Raw genomic sequence first — 16,492 nt, 5'->3', positions numbered from 1 at the left:
AGGTGCCCCCTGAGAGGTGAAAAAACAGGCTGATCAAGTGATCTCTCTCCTGCCATCCATCTCCATCCTCTGACGAACAGAGGCTAGGGACACCATTCTTAGTCCTAGCCCTTCCCTCTCCTCAGGCAGCAAGGAGCACAGTGACTGACTGCGCTCTTGATCAACAATAGAACTCCTGATGTTAGTGGAACTTTGCACAAAGATCAAGGATAGACTATGACCTGTCTGTAGTAACCTTTTCATTATCATAATAAGTCTTGTTCAATATCACTTAGTGGGAAAACATTCTCACTCACAGCTTCCCCCTACTTCTGTCCTTTGTTGCTCTCTGATTTGCCTCAGAAAACCTAATGGGAGGTAAATGGGATTGGCTATAAAACTGCTAATACTATATGAGGGAACTACAGGCAAAGTATCCTTCACTTAACCCTCTGTTGAGTGTTGTGGTGACATGTCCATTTTAAACATGTGCTGTTTCATCAGCTTATGGCAATTTGAGTGAAGCATTATAAAATACTCATACTCTTGCAAAAATTTTGTTTTGCAGTCCTGGAAGGAAACGAGACTTTTCCCCAGTCCCTTGGAGCCAGTACTTTGAATCTATGGAAGATGTTGTGGTTGAAAACGAAAACGGCAAGGATATATCCTTTTATTTTATTCCCAGACTGAATTCTTCCTGATCTCAAGTGACTGGTGGGATTGTGTATCTTGGAGTTTATCAGGGATTCTCTTGCATTTTTTTTTAATTGTTCCCTCTGTTACCCATCTTTTCCTTTGTGCTAATCAGTGCTACTGCCCCAGGCAACACCTTTGTGCCAACGATTAGGTTGCAGTGGAAAAATATCTAGAAAAGTTGGCTTCTTGGTATTGCTTTCTCACCTCAGTTAATGTTTGGTCATTCAAAACAGTGTCCATGGGACCTAGGTAATAGTGTGTTAATGCTCTAGCCTTTCTCCTCTGAAAATGTGAGATCAAATTCACACACCCCTAAACTTCTGCCAGGTTAGTTCATGTTCCTGGGATGGCCACTTTTCTAGTGCAGGCTTGTCAACCTCGCAGATTTTAATACACCACTTCCCTGATATAATGCGACCCGATATAACATGAATTTGGATATAACGCGGTAAAGCAGTGCTCCGGGGGGTGCGCACTCCGGCGGATCAAAGCAAGTTCGATATAACGCGGTTTCACCTATAACACGGTAAGATTTTTTTGGCTCCCGAGGACAGTGTTATATCGGGGTAGAAGTGTACAATCATCATTCTGTTCAGGCCAGGCCATGACAAGGATAACGTGAGGAGCTGCAGGTCAGGATTGAGGTGCATTGGCACAGCTGTGTGGGAGACATTTACACCGTGTACCTGTACAGGGATGAGAGAGTGCCAGGCATCTGGAGACAGTTTCACTAGCACCAAATTCACCAGGGGAAAACGTCTCTCTTCCGTAAAAGAAGCTGAACTCCTCTTGCGCTTCACCATGTTCATTCAGCCTGTGGTTGAGTGGTGCCCTTTAGCAATGTACCACTAGCTGCATGCTAAATGGGAATTTGGCGGGGGGGGGGGGGACACTCCTTTTCCAGAGGGAAAGGAGAGCCATAGCTAGGTTGAGAGCTGTGGTTCTACCTCAGCCTTCTCCTGGAGTGAGGACAGCTTTAAATTCTGCCCAGGATTCAGAAAAACCTTGCCAGCAGAGACTGCCCGAGAGATGTTCTGAAACAGTACGTTTCCTGAGTGCCTTCCCTTACTCTGCCCACTCTGTGCACTGCACTGGTTGACTCTGGATTCTCCGTTGGGAACCAAGTGATGAATCTGTCCAACTTCAAGGAAATCCCTTGAACCATTCAGTTTCAGGAGCAAGGGGAGCAAAAAGAGGCCAGTGCACAGGACCAGGAATAAGGAGTTCTGAGTTCTTTACCTGGGTCTGCTACAGATGCGCTGAATGACCTTAGCCAAGCTATTCCTCTCTGTATTTCAGGTTCCCCATTTATAAAATGGGGACAACACCTACCTGTCAGGGTTGCTGTGAACCTCACTTATTGTTCGTAAAATGCTTTGAGATCCTTGAATAAGACGTGCTGTAGATGTGCAAAGTAGCATTTCTATAGATTAGACTTTGTACAAATTAGTATAACTTAAACGGGTCTCAACTGCAAAGTGAGAAAAGAAAAGTAAATCCTTTCCAGGCTGATGTAGGAAGCCAAATTTCAATCCAGAACCAAGAGCTGTTGTTGTTTCTGTAGGTCCAGAAGTGTGTGTGGTGCATTAGATGATTAAAACCACCATGGAAGCAACCTGAGTAACATTCTTTACTTATAGGTTTCAGCCTAGCAGCCATGTTAGTCTGTATCCGCAAAAAGAACAGGACTATTTGTGGCACCTTAGAGACTAACAAATTTATTTGAGCGTAAGCTTTCGTAGGCTGAAACCCACTTCATCGGATGCATGCAATGGAAAATACAGTAGGAAGATATAGATACACACAGAGAACATGAAACAATGGGTGTTACCATACACACCGGAGTGATCAGTTAAGGTGAGCTATTACCAGCAGGAGAGAGGAAAAAAAAAACTTTTTGTAGTGGTAATCAAAATGGCCCATTTCCAGCAGTTGACAAGAAGGTGTGAAGAACAGTACTGGGAGGGAAGAGAATAAACATGGGGAAATGGGCCATTTTGATTACCACTACAACATTTATTTATTTTTTCTCTGCTGCTGGTAATAGCTCACCTTAACTGATCACTGTAGTGCAGACAGTGGCAGTAGACAAGCATCCACCGAAATGCCGCTGACAAGCAGCAACGTCAATAGGTGTCGCCGCTGAAAATCGGCAGCATTTCGGCGGCGACGCCTCTGGATGACGCTGCTTGTTGCCATTTTGTTTAAATTGAAACATTCCAATGGGAGCCTGCCCAGCTCCTCGGCAGCAGGGAGTCGGGGAGCCTCTCTCAAACTGGAGCTTTCACGGTTGTCGGGCTCCCTGCTGTGCAGCCAGGGCTGTCGGGTTCTAGCTCTTTGCTCTCTGGCAGGTCACTGGGAGTCAGGTGCTGCTGGCTGCTCCATTTCATTTTTTAGTTCTACTTTTTGTTCCAATCAAAAGAGAAACTTTTTTTTAAATGTCAGGATTTCCCTTGGAACAGAAGTTTTCTATTTTAACCAGCTCTAGTTAAGTGACTTCTCCAATCGGTCTGTGTATTAGAGCCCAGATCTCCTGACTCCCAGTTCAGTGTCCTATCCCTGGTGCGCACTGCCTTGAGATTAGGGGGTTTTAACTCTTTGTTTTCATTTGCGGACCCCTACACAGCTTCTGGAGGTGTGGACCCCTTTGGAAATCTCTGACTGGAGTCCATGGACCACAGGTTGAAAACAGTTTTTCTACTGATTGCTACTTTTTTAAGCTGGCTTTCCAGGATACGGAGATAGCTGATGTCTCCCTGCAGCTTACCTTAACAAAGACACCACACTACCTCATGGATTCCCAAGGGTAATTTTATTGCCCAGAGTGACACGTATAGGTTTGTCTGTTTCCTCTGTCAAGTAATGGGAGAGCGTGTTAGACAAAACACCAGTTTGTGGTCCCCAATGGTGTCCTGAGCATTCCAAGCTTTTAACTTCATTTTTCCGTGTTGATTTGCTTTCTTTGATACACATTTACGTTACAGATACTATTTTCTTGGAGAAGAGGGTGTGTGAGGAGGAACATAATAGAGTATGGGATGATGGGAAGGTAGACAGTAAAGCTAGGTGGATAGTATGGGCTAAACTTTTCCCTTGGTTGTAGTTTGATCTGTAGATTATGTATTAATTTGATTACTTAAGAATGCCCAGTTATCAGTCTGAGATGTGACAGATTCTTGTCCCAAGATCAGGCCCAGTATTAAAATTACTGTTCAGTTGCGAATCCTGATGTGCAGTTGCAACACGCACGTTGTAGGAACCCTTCTGTATTTACAGTAGTTTAATACATTTAGCAAACCTTCTAACCCAGTAAGGTAGATGGAGATAATATAGAATGTACATCTGAACATCCATATACTCACCCCGTCCCTTGTCGAACAACCTGAAATGTTAGCCATTATCTTCCTCATCACCATCACCTTCCTCCTCATCATCAGTGGCCTCATTCTGTACAAACCTATTGATGCTGAACAGAGGGCAGAATTGGGGCTTTCTTGTGTACGCGAGTAGTAATAAAGTTCTGGCAACCTTGTATGTTCTGTGAAGGGTCAAACTCAGTAGCTTGTTTCAGATGATTTTATTAAGAAACATTGTCCTTAACTGTTCATACACTTTTCGAATTTATAAAAGTGGATCGGAGGGCCCTGTCTTACTTTTGTTGCATGGCGGAGGCCATTCTGCTCTTTCCTGGGCTGTGTTCAATGTAAGTAAGTTGATTGGAAGTAGAAGTACGTGTATACAAATGTTGCGTCTTCCATCCATGAATGACATGAAAATATGAAACCCTGCTAAGCATGGGAAAGAGAATTCAGAAAGGTCCTTGTAATCTGCCTGTCTGTTGAACTCATGTATTCGGACTCTTTATCACAAGCAGTAAATATATTTTATGAACAAAACACATCTAAGGCCGAGCGTCTGCCAACAATTAGGATGTGGAGCTTCATCGAAGCAACAGCAATTTCCATGCCTCTGACCTGTTTTAATCTGAGATGCCAGGATGTTGCTCATCACAGTTAAACCAACTTTTTTCCCCAGATTGACTTTCCACACATAACAAGATGATGTTATTGACCATCTTTAATGGAGAGGAATAAGTTTGAAGCTATCTTATTTTCACCTTGACAATACTGGTGTTGCATTGATGGCACCACATTATGACCAGGTTTGAATGTTCGTTCGGGAAAGCCTCAGTGCTTGAGAAACACTGAAACCCAACCTGATGTTGTGTCAATGGGAGCAAGTTTCATGGCTTAACTTTTTCCCCCCCAACAAATATTAATATATATATAAAGCCTACAGGTTATAAACCCAATTAATAGCAGCATGTATAGCTGTACTTGGGGCCCTGACTTTAACCCAGCAACTCTGATTGTAGATCTTGTGCCTGATAGGTGGGCGTCTCCATCTCTTGATCTAGTCTGTCTAAGGTTTTTATAGGGCAACTTTCAGTGAAGTATCTGTGAACTTTATAAAAACCTTAAAACAGATCAGATACACACCAGTCACGTGCAGTTTTCACCGTGGTGTTAGTCCTCGTGCAGTTAGGCCAGTGCAAAGTGACATTGTGAACGAAGGTCCACACAACTAATGGGAATGAACAAATGAACAGTTTGCAAGCATTTCAAGCATTGTCGTTTGCAAGCGTTTCAGAATCCCAAGATGATCGCTACTGAATAAATCAGAGGTGGTGCACCTAGCCATGAATCATGTTATAGTCCTCAGTTAACTTCTAGTATGTCAATTATTTATGCAGTTACTGGACTTGGCAGTTAAACATTGTATAGGATGCATGTCATTTGACTTTGCCCTAGACCCACAAAAACTATGTAGCTGGAGAAAGAACTATGAAGACCATTAGTCCATTCCATTCTGCTGTCAGTATCAGCTTGTTCCCTGGGTATATTTTTTAATGAAAATTTACTCTAGTCATTCATATATTAAATGTTTGGGATGGAAAAAATTATTTTTTAAAAATAATTGTGTGGGTAAACACTGTAAACAAAATTGCTACAAGCAGAATCTACCTACCTATCTTTCTCTCTCTCTGCTCATTGGTCTAACAACTTATTGGTAAATGTAATGGTCATGGATGGATTTGTTCTTGGCTCACCAAAGCAGTTCTGTTCTGATAAGTCAAGGTCATGAGAGAGCTTCCCTTACTATCGCAGCATTCAGATTACCATCTTACATTGTGATTTTTAGCAGATGACCTCTCAAACTGCTGGTTAAATTAATGCTTAATTTTTTTACCATTGACAAACTGGGGTTCCGAGTTGATTTTAAACGGTCTAAAGTCTGTTTCTGGCTGTAATGGTTGTTCTCTAGATTGTGGCTGCCAGAGTTATTTTAGAATTGGGAAAAGGAAACAAAATGTAGTAATCAGAAGGATGTCGTTTTAATGGCCAATATCTCGTGACAGACTGGGCCAGAAATGAATGCTCTACATCAGGGGTAGGCAACCTATGGCACGTGAGCTGATTTTCAGTGGCACACTCACTACCCGGGTCCTGGCCACCGGTCCAGGTGGCTCTGCATTTTAATTTAATTTTAGATGAAGCTTCTTAAACATTTTAAAAACCTTATTTACTTTACATACAACAATAGTTTCTATATAGATAGACTTATAGAAAGAGACCTTCTAAAAACGCTAAAATGTATTACAGGCACACGAAACCTTAAAGTAGAGTGAATAAATGAAGACTCGGCACAGCACTTCTGAAAGGTTGCCCACCCCTGCTCTACATCAATGACAGAAAGGGATTCCCATATCTGAATGGTATAAAGCATCCATTTCTAGCCCTAGTTGGTAGGCGATACTGTCTTTAGTCCCTTGGTCCAGCATTGTATTTTCCCTGGGCTTGGATATAGTAAGTTCTGAAACATCAGGTCAGTGCAACTGTCAGTCTGTGCCTATCAAGTAGATGGGGCTCTCTTGCTCTTCCTTCTGTTAAGAGCCTTTCAACAGATTTCACCCCTACCACTGGGACATGATTTCAGCAATTGAGTGCCCAACACAGAATCCTATTTTTGAAGCCTTTTATTCAGCACAGAATGCTACTTCATCACCATGGTTCGTGAAATAACTTATGTAAATTTAGATGGCAGGAACAAATAACGAGGCGTGATCTTATTGCCGTCTGGTGTTACTTAAAAAGCATCATCGTTTTGTTAGTAACCCAGAGGACAAGAACGCTCAATTTGGTATATTTCAGTGTTACTGTAAAATTCCATTCTTTGAGAGCAAATTGAGTCTGTGCTGTAAAGCAGCTGCTATATCTTCTTGCCTACTGTGGAGGCAGGGCTAATTTTGGAACATGTAGGGGCTTGGAAGGGGAAGCATCACTTCAGTGTATATAATGGTATTGCTGCACTTCAGTTTTTAGAGGTGTTGTAGAGATTGAAACTTTTCTCCTAAGAAATTTGATTTCTCATTTGTCTGAGTTATGGAATGTAGTGGGGTGGTGGGGAATATCCTGTAATCAGTTGACTGATTGGTGAAAGGGATGGTGCTTTTTTATTTCCTAATTAAAGATCACATACTAAATATTCTTGCTTCAACTTTAACTTCATGGCTACTCTGTGCCCCGTGTCCAGTCTTGCTTCAGCAGTGTCACGGACAGATGTTTCTTTTAGACACATCTTGGCTTTTTGCTTCCGTTGCAATGATTCATTTAATATTGTGAGCCCCTTTCTTAAATGAGGTGTGGCAGTTTTCAAGCTGTATATCTTTGTCCCCTCTTGCAGTCTGCGATCATTAACAGGATTCAGTGTAGGACTGTGGCTTTAGATCTCAGAAGTCATGGTAAGTAATTAGACTTAAAATCAAATTCATGTTCCGGTACATTTCTATTTATTTTTTACATTTGCATTTAAATTAGATTTAATTGAATTACCCCATCAAAAAACTGAGTTTATAGAAATACCTATGAAATAGTCAAAACATTGCTACTTGATAGTCAAGGTGGGGATGAAAAGAATGTAGCCCATGTAATTCCACAATAAAGCTAGTGGCTTCTGTTTTATATAGAAGTGAAGATTCCACATGCCTGAATATTCTGCTCCAACTTGATTCCCCATACTGACTGGGATCAGTAGTCTTGGTGAGCCCAACTACCATGTAAAGGATGACTGTGTAGGCAGCCTGCTCTGTAGGAACCTAGGGATGATCGTCAGTCTTAAATTGCCAATATATGACCTTTACTTGGGCATAGTTTCCCACCTCTGAACTACAGTGTAATAAAGTACCAAGCATTTTTATTAAACTTATCGTTTTAATTATCCAAGATGACTGAGAGGTGATGGAAACACAGTTATGATTACTGAGTAAATATGTACAGAACTATTATAATATCTGGGCTCATAGTTGCTCTTATTTAACGCCTGAGGATTCTGAAGATTTTTAATCTGCTTTAATAGTGTCTTTTTAATTCAATTTGATTTGATTTATTTGTTTTTTTTTGCTTCACAGGTGAAACAAAAGTTAGGAATCCTGAAGATCTGTCTGCAGAAACTATGTCAAAGTATGGAAGTTTACATTCTCTTTAGCCATTTCAGACTTTCCCAAATCCTTATATCTTCTCAATTCTTTGTTCTTTCATTCTTATCAACTTTTTACCCATCTTCAGTTTCCCTTCTATGAAGACATCATACATGCCAGTCATGTAAGGGGGCACTAGAACTTAAGCTGAGTTCCACTTTTCATTCTAATTCATCCTTCTCTTAGTTGCTCATAACTTTCCTTCCTTTTCGGAAAGTTTGAGCAACATCAGGTTAGCGGCAAGTTGAAATCATAACTCCAACAGTAGATGCTAGATATTTCAGACCAGACTTGTTCTGTAGATCTCTCTGAAAGGTAATGCTGGTGAGGAAATTCTCCTTTGTGATTTAAAAGGTATGAACATTTAAAGTTGGTAATGCTATGGATCCACATCAGAATTTTTCTCCCCCTTTTAGGTTTGGGGTTTTTTTGTTTTGTTGTTTTTTTAAAAACTCCTTCAGTTAAAACCCATCTGCAGTTGAGCAGTGTTTTTTTTTAACTCACTTTTTAAAAAAATTCTCCAACTCTTTCCATTTAAAAAAAATGTAACATCAAAGCTAACTGCTGAATTTGAGTTTTTACTGCAGTGTTCACTCAGCCACTTTGTTCATATGTAGTATGATATTCTTTACTTTTTTCTCTGTTAAATGCCAACTTGGGAGAGCTATTTGTTACTGTCCTATCAAGGTACAGATTATGCACTGTGACAGATTTAACAATGCAGGAATGCACTGATCTTCTGGAATGTCATGATTTTGGGGGGGATGTAATTAACTTTTTCTCATCCTGAATGTGGAATTTGCACTATTTCTTAGTATTGGATGTCTGTAAAGATGGAAGCGAAAGTGTGATTTCTCCACTTGCCCAGCACCTCCTACACAAACCTTTCTCCCCTGTGACTGTCTCCATCCCCAGCTCTACCTTCTCCACTGCACTTCAGCCTGTGCTTCCCTTTCCCATGACTGTCAGTTCTAAGTCTCCAGCCTTGACCTTCCCGTGGAGTCATTTCTTTGCTTTTAAATGCCTCTGAGAAAAGAACAGCAGGCATATAGACTTCCTTCATTCTACCCTTGCTTCTCCTGATCTTCTCTTTTGCCTCCAACCCTGTCTTCTCAACTTTCCACTCGCCTTCTCTGCTCAAAAGCTTACCAATTTTGTCAGGGAGAGAGTTATTTATCAGAGGGGTAGCCGGGTTAGTCTGTATCCACAAAAACAACGAGGAGTCCGGTGGAACCTTAAAGACTAACCGATTTATTTGGGCGTAAGCTTTCCTGGGTTGTTAAATCCCCACTTCTTCAGAAGCATGGAGGAGAACTCCATGCATCTGAAGAAGTGGGGTTTTTTTACCCACAAAAGCCCATGCTCAAAGTTATTTATATTCTCCTTTACTCATTGTTCCTGGAAGAGGTCACAAGACACACATTTAGGGTCAGATCCAAAGCTGGTGTAAACTGGTGCATCTCCACTGAAGCCACACTGATTTACACTAGCTCAGGGTCTGGTTCTTGTATTACTCTACTCATGGTAGTATCTGGGTGCACTGTGCCTGGCTTAAATGTAGGGAAAACCCCTTTCCATTATTATTTCAGCCTGTATTTCAAATAACACTTCTTATCCATCCTGATGTGGGTCAGTTTTCTTTCCCTTGAAAGATTCCTTTTCCGTACCTGTCCTTCACCCTTGGGTGAAGGTTGAGTGTGACTCTTGCCCGGTTTGGAACCACTATGTTGAGAAAACGCGTCCTGCATAGAATGAGACTTTCAGGCATGGTGAGAGCTGCTTAATCAAATTGCAGTGACCTGCTTCTGAGTGCAAACCCTTCTTTTGTGACAAGCTGTGAGAAAAGCAATTACCTTTCACTTAAAATACCCACATTTAGTGCAGAGAGATTCTCCTGAAGGTTACAAAGTCCTTCCTACTAACAGACCCGCTTGGTTTGTTCCAGGGAGGCCATCTGTGAAATAGATTTTGACTTATTGTGCACCTGATTGCTGCTTCTCACATCCCGACAGCTCCTAATGTGCATGTGGGTGTCCTGAGGAGCTGCCATATGCAATGATCGTTTTACAGATCTGGAGCAGCGCTAATATGGGACCAAACAAATAGGCAGCCTTTCATTGTAAACCTTCCTGCCCTCCTAATGATAGATTCGAAAGCTATTTCCAGTTTGTCTTTAAACTGGAGCACTAAACTGTCACTAACTTGTCAGATTTGTAAATCCTCCTGCATTTTTCAAAGGAAACAGTTTACTTAAATATCTGTTTTGTTTTTTTTAATTTTCTTACCTGTTAATACCTTTAAATTATTCTTCACCACCGATGCTGTGTGTGTCTGTTTTTCTAGTCTCTTGGCTCGGACAGAGAAAACAAGCTAGTCAGACTTGCTGTGTGACTGTCATGCACTAGGCATAATGTTCTTTGTGTTTCCAACACATAAGAACGGCCAGACCGGGTCAGACCAAAGGTCTCTCTAGCCCAGTATCCTGCCTTTCCCCAGGTGCCCCAAAGGGAATGAACAGAACAGGTCATCATCATCCCCTGTCACCCATTTCCAACACGTATGGTGAATTGTTAACAGCCAAGAAAGCCTGTGTGTGTGTGTGTGTGTATATATATATATAATATAAAAATTTTATTTTTTTTTAAGTTGTGTGTCCCTTAAACTACTTACTATCCTCTTTTGAAAAGGTGCTGAGGCACTGCAGTGCCAAGTGTGTTCTAAGAACTTGAATATAACAATATGCTTGGTCTTCATACCAGTCCATAATGTCCCTGCCCCAAAGAGCTTCTCTTCCAGAGAGAGAATGTTTTGCTTCTGTTCTACATGCCCAGCCTCTTACAATCCTGGTGGCTGGGGTTTGTTTAGGTTCTCATTGATTAGGGTTGAGAACGCAGTAATAATAATAGTTTTATCTTCAATTATTATCTCCTAGAACTGGAAGGGACCTTGAAAAGTCATTGAGTCCAGGCCCCTGCCTTCACTAGCAGGGCCAAGTGCTGATTTTTGCCCTAAATCCCTGAGTGGCCCCCTCAAGGATTGAACTCTCAACCCTGGGTTTAGCAGGCCAGTGCTCAAACCACTGAGCTATTTCTCCCTCCCTGATGCCTCCTGACCCTAGTTTATTCTCTCCTGCAGGAGAATTGATTAGTTCTCTCACCTCACCTGTAGTTCCTTTTGTGCTCCACAGACCTGGGGGAGGGTGGTCTAGTCTCCCACTTTAGACGGATTTCCTGTTAACGGAAATGGGAATGACATTTTCATATCCCTGATTCAGGAAAGCACTTGTTTAATGTTAAGCATGTGCTTTGAGGGCTTTCCTGAATCCCTGGCCACTGATAAGAGAATGGACTTCCATATCTATTACCATTGGGGCAGATGATCTAACTTAAAAGGCAAGTGTGCAAAGAAACTCAGTATTAGGGAAGAGTAGGAAATAAAAGCAGAGGGTTCGGAGAACGTTTTTCATATTGAATTTTTCCATTCCCCTGCCGATGCATTTTTACAAATCTGCTTCAGAAACACATTGGGGAAGGATGCCAACCTTCTGTCTCTCTTCATTTGCCAGAGATGTTGGAAACGTGGTTGAAGCTATGTACGGGGACCTCCCACCTCCAATCATGCTGATTGGGCACAGTATGGGTGGGGCCATTGCAGTGCACACAGCAGCATCCAATTTGGTACCCAGTTTATTGGGTCTTTGCATGATTGATGTCGTGGAAGGTAAGTGGTGGGTCGTTTTTTTGTTTTTGTTTTTTTTTAATGTCCTTGGACAGTGTCATGTCATGTTCTTCCTCTCTCCTCCCCTATTAACTTTGTTGGGCCTGGGAGGTCTTTCTCTATTGTGTTAACAGTATGAAGGTTTCTCTTCTCTCTAATGGATATGCCAGCTATTGTATAGTGTAGTATAATTACCTTAACCTTTGGTTTTGGTTTTCCTAGCTGGACTTTTCAGTTTGATTTTGTTTATCATGATTGCAGTGCAACACCCATTCTTATAACCAAGACCATGATCGGTGGGGAGTGTCTTACAGAACCGTATAGTATCACCGCTGCTCTCTGCTGCCTAAAATATCAGACCTGTTCAAATATGACATGTTAACCCTCGAATGGCAGCAGCGTACAAAACTATACAAGCCCTGATACTATTACAGCTAATGGAGGTTTTGTGGATAGATTTATTGTAACGATAGAAAACCTGTAAGAGCTGTTAAAAATGTGGATGAGGGAAGCAAAGAACTTACAAATTTGCTGACCTGGAAACCAGTTTTTGGAAAAACTGTGAAAGCTGGTTTGGAGCGGCTGGGTCTAGTTCACGACTATAACTCTGTTAATCAACTTCTCTTAAATCCTGAAATTTGCCTCAGTTCTCCCCCTAACACAGTTCACACTGTTATATATCAAGATCATTGAGAACCGTTGGGAAGGATGTTGTCAGATGTTGGGTTCGTTTAAATCAAAACATTTTGTTTTTAGGCACAGCCATGGACGCACTGAACAGCATGCAGAATTTCTTACGGAGTCGTCCCAAAACATTCAAGTCAATTGAGAATGCAATTGAGTGGAGGTAATGGGCAAGTTTGTGTACTCTTCATTGTATTGTTAATTCTGCAATTGATCTAGGAGGAAGGGTGGTCTTGTGGTTAAGGCATTGGATTAGAGCCCTAGAGACCCGGGTTCTATTCCTGACTACCAACGCAATTCCCACATCTGCAGAGTGGGCATTATACTTCACTGCCCTGCAAGGACATTGTGAAGATAGTCATTAACGTTTATGAGACACTCCTGTCACAGTGATGTGAGAGCCATATAAACATCTCGATAATCGTAGCATGCTGGGAACTCCAGTGTTTGTATGCCACATCTCTGATTCAAGATGAGTGCTCGCAGGGTGAACTTGGGAGTGCTCCTATTATTACTGGACCTGTTAAATATTGAATGATGTACCCAGTTGACCCTTGATGTACCCAGTTGACCCTTGATGTTTGATCACTTTGATTCTCCCCTTTCCCCTTTTTTTTTCTAGTGTAAAAAGTGGACAGATAAGAAATCTCGAATCAGCCAGAGTTTCTATGGTTGGCCAAGTCAAACAGTAGGTTTTGTTTTCTAAAACTTTCTTAAATGTTTTAAGACCCCAAATTGGTAACAGAGCATAAGTGAGCTTAAAAGAAAAAATCAAATCAATCTTCTAGCAGATATCAGCCCCTCCCAAGGCTGACCACGGTGGGTGAGGAGAGTAGTACTAAACCATTTACAACCATCCACGTTCCTATGGTTAGGAAGGCCCCAGCAAAATTTCACTGGGGTAGGATGTAATTACCCATCAGGGATAAAAAAAAATGTCCTGTGCAAAAACCATTTGCACATGCAAGTGATAGAGTGCAAAATAACAGGTGTGCAGTGGCCCATGCAAGATGTGCTCACGCCAATAGACTAGTTGGATGCCCCTTCAGAAATTTGGCCCCTAAATTCCTCCTGCCAATTCAACTGAATATAGTATTTTTCACTTGCTGTGCTCCTGCTGCTGTGCGTTGTTAAATAGCTCTCCGTTGCACTCTGAAGGTGGTGGAGCTGAGTGGTGATGAAAGTAATCTGTCTATTGCATTGTAATCCTGTACAACACCATGATGCTTGCCAGCAGCATCAGATATCTCTATTGTTTATATTTTAGTATTGTCATAAAAATTTTTTTGCTAGTTTGACCTGGACTCTTCCTTTCTTTCTCCTTGATGTGGTAGAGTCTCAGATCAGCCAGTCTCTCTGAGCGAGCCAATTCTATCCTTTAGGTGCAGGCGGTCTCTCCTAGAATCGTTAAGATGTTGCTTTTCACAATGGAAAAGGAATCAATTTCCAGTCCTATTTTACCAGGTGTGAAGATGCTGCTAGTCCTGAGATCCCTAAAGCTATAGTGGAAGGGATTATTGAGGAGGAGGAGGAAGAGGAGGAGGAGGAAGAAGACTATGAAGGAAGAGGATCTCTTAACAAAAGGAAGAAGGAAGATGATACAGAGGTGGGGAGTTTCACTGTGTTCTGCTGGAACTAATGTCTTACCCTAGAGATGAAGAGACTAGTGATCTGGAGATCTCCAGGGAGTAAGAAGGCAACCATGCAACCAGCAAAGGAGATGCTTCCATGGAGCTAGGTGCCTATGAGACAGCATGTAAAAGTTCTCCAAAGAAGGAATAATGAGCAATTGTGCAACTCTCATTCAGGGCCTTAGTGTAAACAGGAGTTACTCCTGTGACTTCATTGCTTACCCCAGGTCTGAGTTTAGGCCTGGGTCTCAGACTGCTGGCTGCATTGTGAGTTACCACTTGAAAGTGTTTCTAGATGTTCCTGAACTTGGCCGTTGTACGTGGTCTAGAAGAGAACTACTCTCCTGTCCCTTAAGTCACCGTGTGCTGGGTCCTGACTCTATTTCATTATATTATAAAGGCTCATCAGTTTCTGCTGGGTGGTATAGACCATGTGACCTAACGGTCTTAGTCCCACAAGTAAAGCTATTAGTGCACGGTGCTGCAAAACTGTATCTTGCCCAGGCTTCGCTGACGGACAGGTCCAGGTGTTTTTGTGTGTGAATGTTTAGTTCCAGTGAAAGACGGCAGATTGACAGTCCTGGAAATTGAAGGTGTCTCTTGCTCAACACACCAGGTACAGCATGTGCAGACCCATTAATTTACTGTGACGTGGAGTGAGCACGGTTAGGATTAAGCAGATAATCCAGTCTGCCGAGCAAGGTTGCCTAGTTAGGGCCATGTATGGGGGACAAACTGACATTAGAGTCACGTCAGCATTTGACTCTGTGCTTTTACTTTATCTTCCGAGTCGCGCTTTGCTGATTTAATTCTACACTCGTTGTTTCAGTTGAATACTAACACTGAGCTCTTTATCCCCTTGTAGACAAAGAAAGAACATCTGTATACATGGCGAATCGAACTGTCGAAAACAGAAAAGTACTGGGATGGGTGGTTCAGGGGCTTATCTAACCTCTTCCTCAGTTGTTCTACTCCAAAGCTGCTGCTTTTAGCGGGTAGGTGTTTCCTTTTTCTCCCTAATTAGAGCGGTCATTCACTTTGATAACATTCAGCCTGTATTTTAGAGGTGGGAAGGTAAGATAGTGGTCTGGGCATAATAGGTCTGGCTTCTATCCTGGCCCTTCTATGTACTTTGAGAGACGGGGCAAGTCATTTAGTGTCTCTGCCTCTACTTCCTCCTCTGCAACATGCACATGGGAATTGTGGGATTAGATGTGTGTATTGTGACATTGTCTCAGCTGTCTGACAGGTGTTGCAATTGTAGGATTGAGCCAATGTTCTGCTAGGAACAGGACTGAGACCCAAGCCAACCCACAGGACTAATCACTTAGTTACTGCAGACCTGGGCTGGATTTGAACTCGTGACCTGAAGGTGAAAGGATCAGTAGTCCAAGACCAATCCCTATCGCCCTCCAGTCCCCTGTGATCGGGAACACTGAGTCTCCCATAGTTGAGTGCCATTTAAAGATGTCTGGGAGGATGGATGGATGAATGTTCCTTCAAGTTCTTGGCAGTGATCCTCTTCTGTCACTGTATGCTCCTGATTTGCAGCAGGGAAACAGCCTAGTAAGTGTCGAGATGCTGTTTCTGTTCCATTTTTCACACCAAACATCTTTTGCAAAGTCTTAGCAGGACCCGACTAGACACTCTCTCCCTGGCTTCTCCCTAACACATCTGTTTGCTTTATTCCAGGTGTTGACAGGCTGGATAAAGATCTAACAATTGGACAGATGCAAGGTAAATATTTAATACTGCTAGCTATAATGCTCTTTCAGGGGATAGCTTGTTGCAGAAAGTGAAAGAGAGCTGGAGAAGAAGGCTGAAATGGTCCTGCCCAGGGCAATCTATATTGAGACAAACAAATATTAAAGAATGTAGTTAATCCCCAGAGTAACAGTGTGATCCCTTGTCTATGATTCTCTCTAATGGAAGCTAGAGGAGTTATTAGATCTTGCCAGTCACCCTGGTGCTAATGCAGGGCTGTGGTAGTGCTTTTGTTCAGACTGGTATTAAATATTCAAGTGATGGGGCTTTGTCATGTCTCATGGGGATCATTCAGTGATTTTCAGTCTTGCCATTAGGAAGCTTTTCCTGATTTTCAGTCTGTTTTCTTTTAATTCCATCCCATTGTGCCTAGTTGCACCACCTGGTGCCACCTGAAACAATCAATCTCTCTGTCTCTCTGGTGCAGGCAGACTTCTAGTAATGCTTGAGAGACGTGGCAGGGGAGGTAATATCTTGTACTGGA

At 42.2% G+C, this 16,492-nt stretch overlaps 1 protein-coding gene and 1 long non-coding RNA gene across 8 annotated transcripts in view; one reads left to right on the top strand and one right to left on the bottom strand.

The window, feature by feature from the left end:
• LOC120403963 overlaps positions 1-16,492 on the bottom strand; it is a 32,808-nt gene that overhangs the window by 8,542 nt on the left and 7,774 nt on the right. Inside the window, exons 4-5 of one of the 7 annotated variants that reach the window (XR_005597824.1) lie at positions 11,370-11,442; positions 4,314-4,463 (exon numbers count right to left, since the gene is read on the bottom strand). This is a non-coding gene — a long non-coding RNA (uncharacterized LOC120403963). Of the gene's footprint in view, positions 1-4,313; positions 4,464-11,369; positions 11,443-14,716; positions 16,089-16,492 lie in introns of those variants that run through there. The other 6 variants (XR_005597823.1, XR_005597822.1, XR_005597826.1 and 3 more) reach the window with 6 other exon arrangements.
• Positions 1-16,492, top strand: part of PPME1 (protein phosphatase methylesterase 1) — a 38,682-nt gene that overhangs the window by 17,244 nt on the left and 4,946 nt on the right. The window contains exons 2-11 of the mRNA XM_039535981.1: positions 548-641; positions 4,286-4,378; positions 7,420-7,477; positions 8,144-8,195; positions 11,778-11,932; positions 12,686-12,776; positions 13,236-13,301; positions 14,078-14,219; positions 15,110-15,239; positions 15,937-15,981. Coding sequence (XP_039391915.1) covers positions 548-641; positions 4,286-4,378; positions 7,420-7,477; positions 8,144-8,195; positions 11,778-11,932; positions 12,686-12,776; positions 13,236-13,301; positions 14,078-14,219; positions 15,110-15,239; positions 15,937-15,981 — 926 coding nt within the window. The remainder of the gene's footprint in view (positions 1-547; positions 642-4,285; positions 4,379-7,419; positions 7,478-8,143; positions 8,196-11,777; positions 11,933-12,685; positions 12,777-13,235; positions 13,302-14,077; positions 14,220-15,109; positions 15,240-15,936; positions 15,982-16,492) is intronic.

Source organism: Mauremys reevesii, linkage group 1 (assembly GCF_016161935.1).
Source record: "Mauremys reevesii isolate NIE-2019 linkage group 1, ASM1616193v1, whole genome shotgun sequence".
Taxonomy (NCBI): Eukaryota; Metazoa; Chordata; order Testudines; family Geoemydidae; genus Mauremys; species Mauremys reevesii.
The sequence above is the reverse complement of the archived record's forward strand: the minus strand, read 5'-3'. Positions and strand labels throughout refer to the sequence as shown.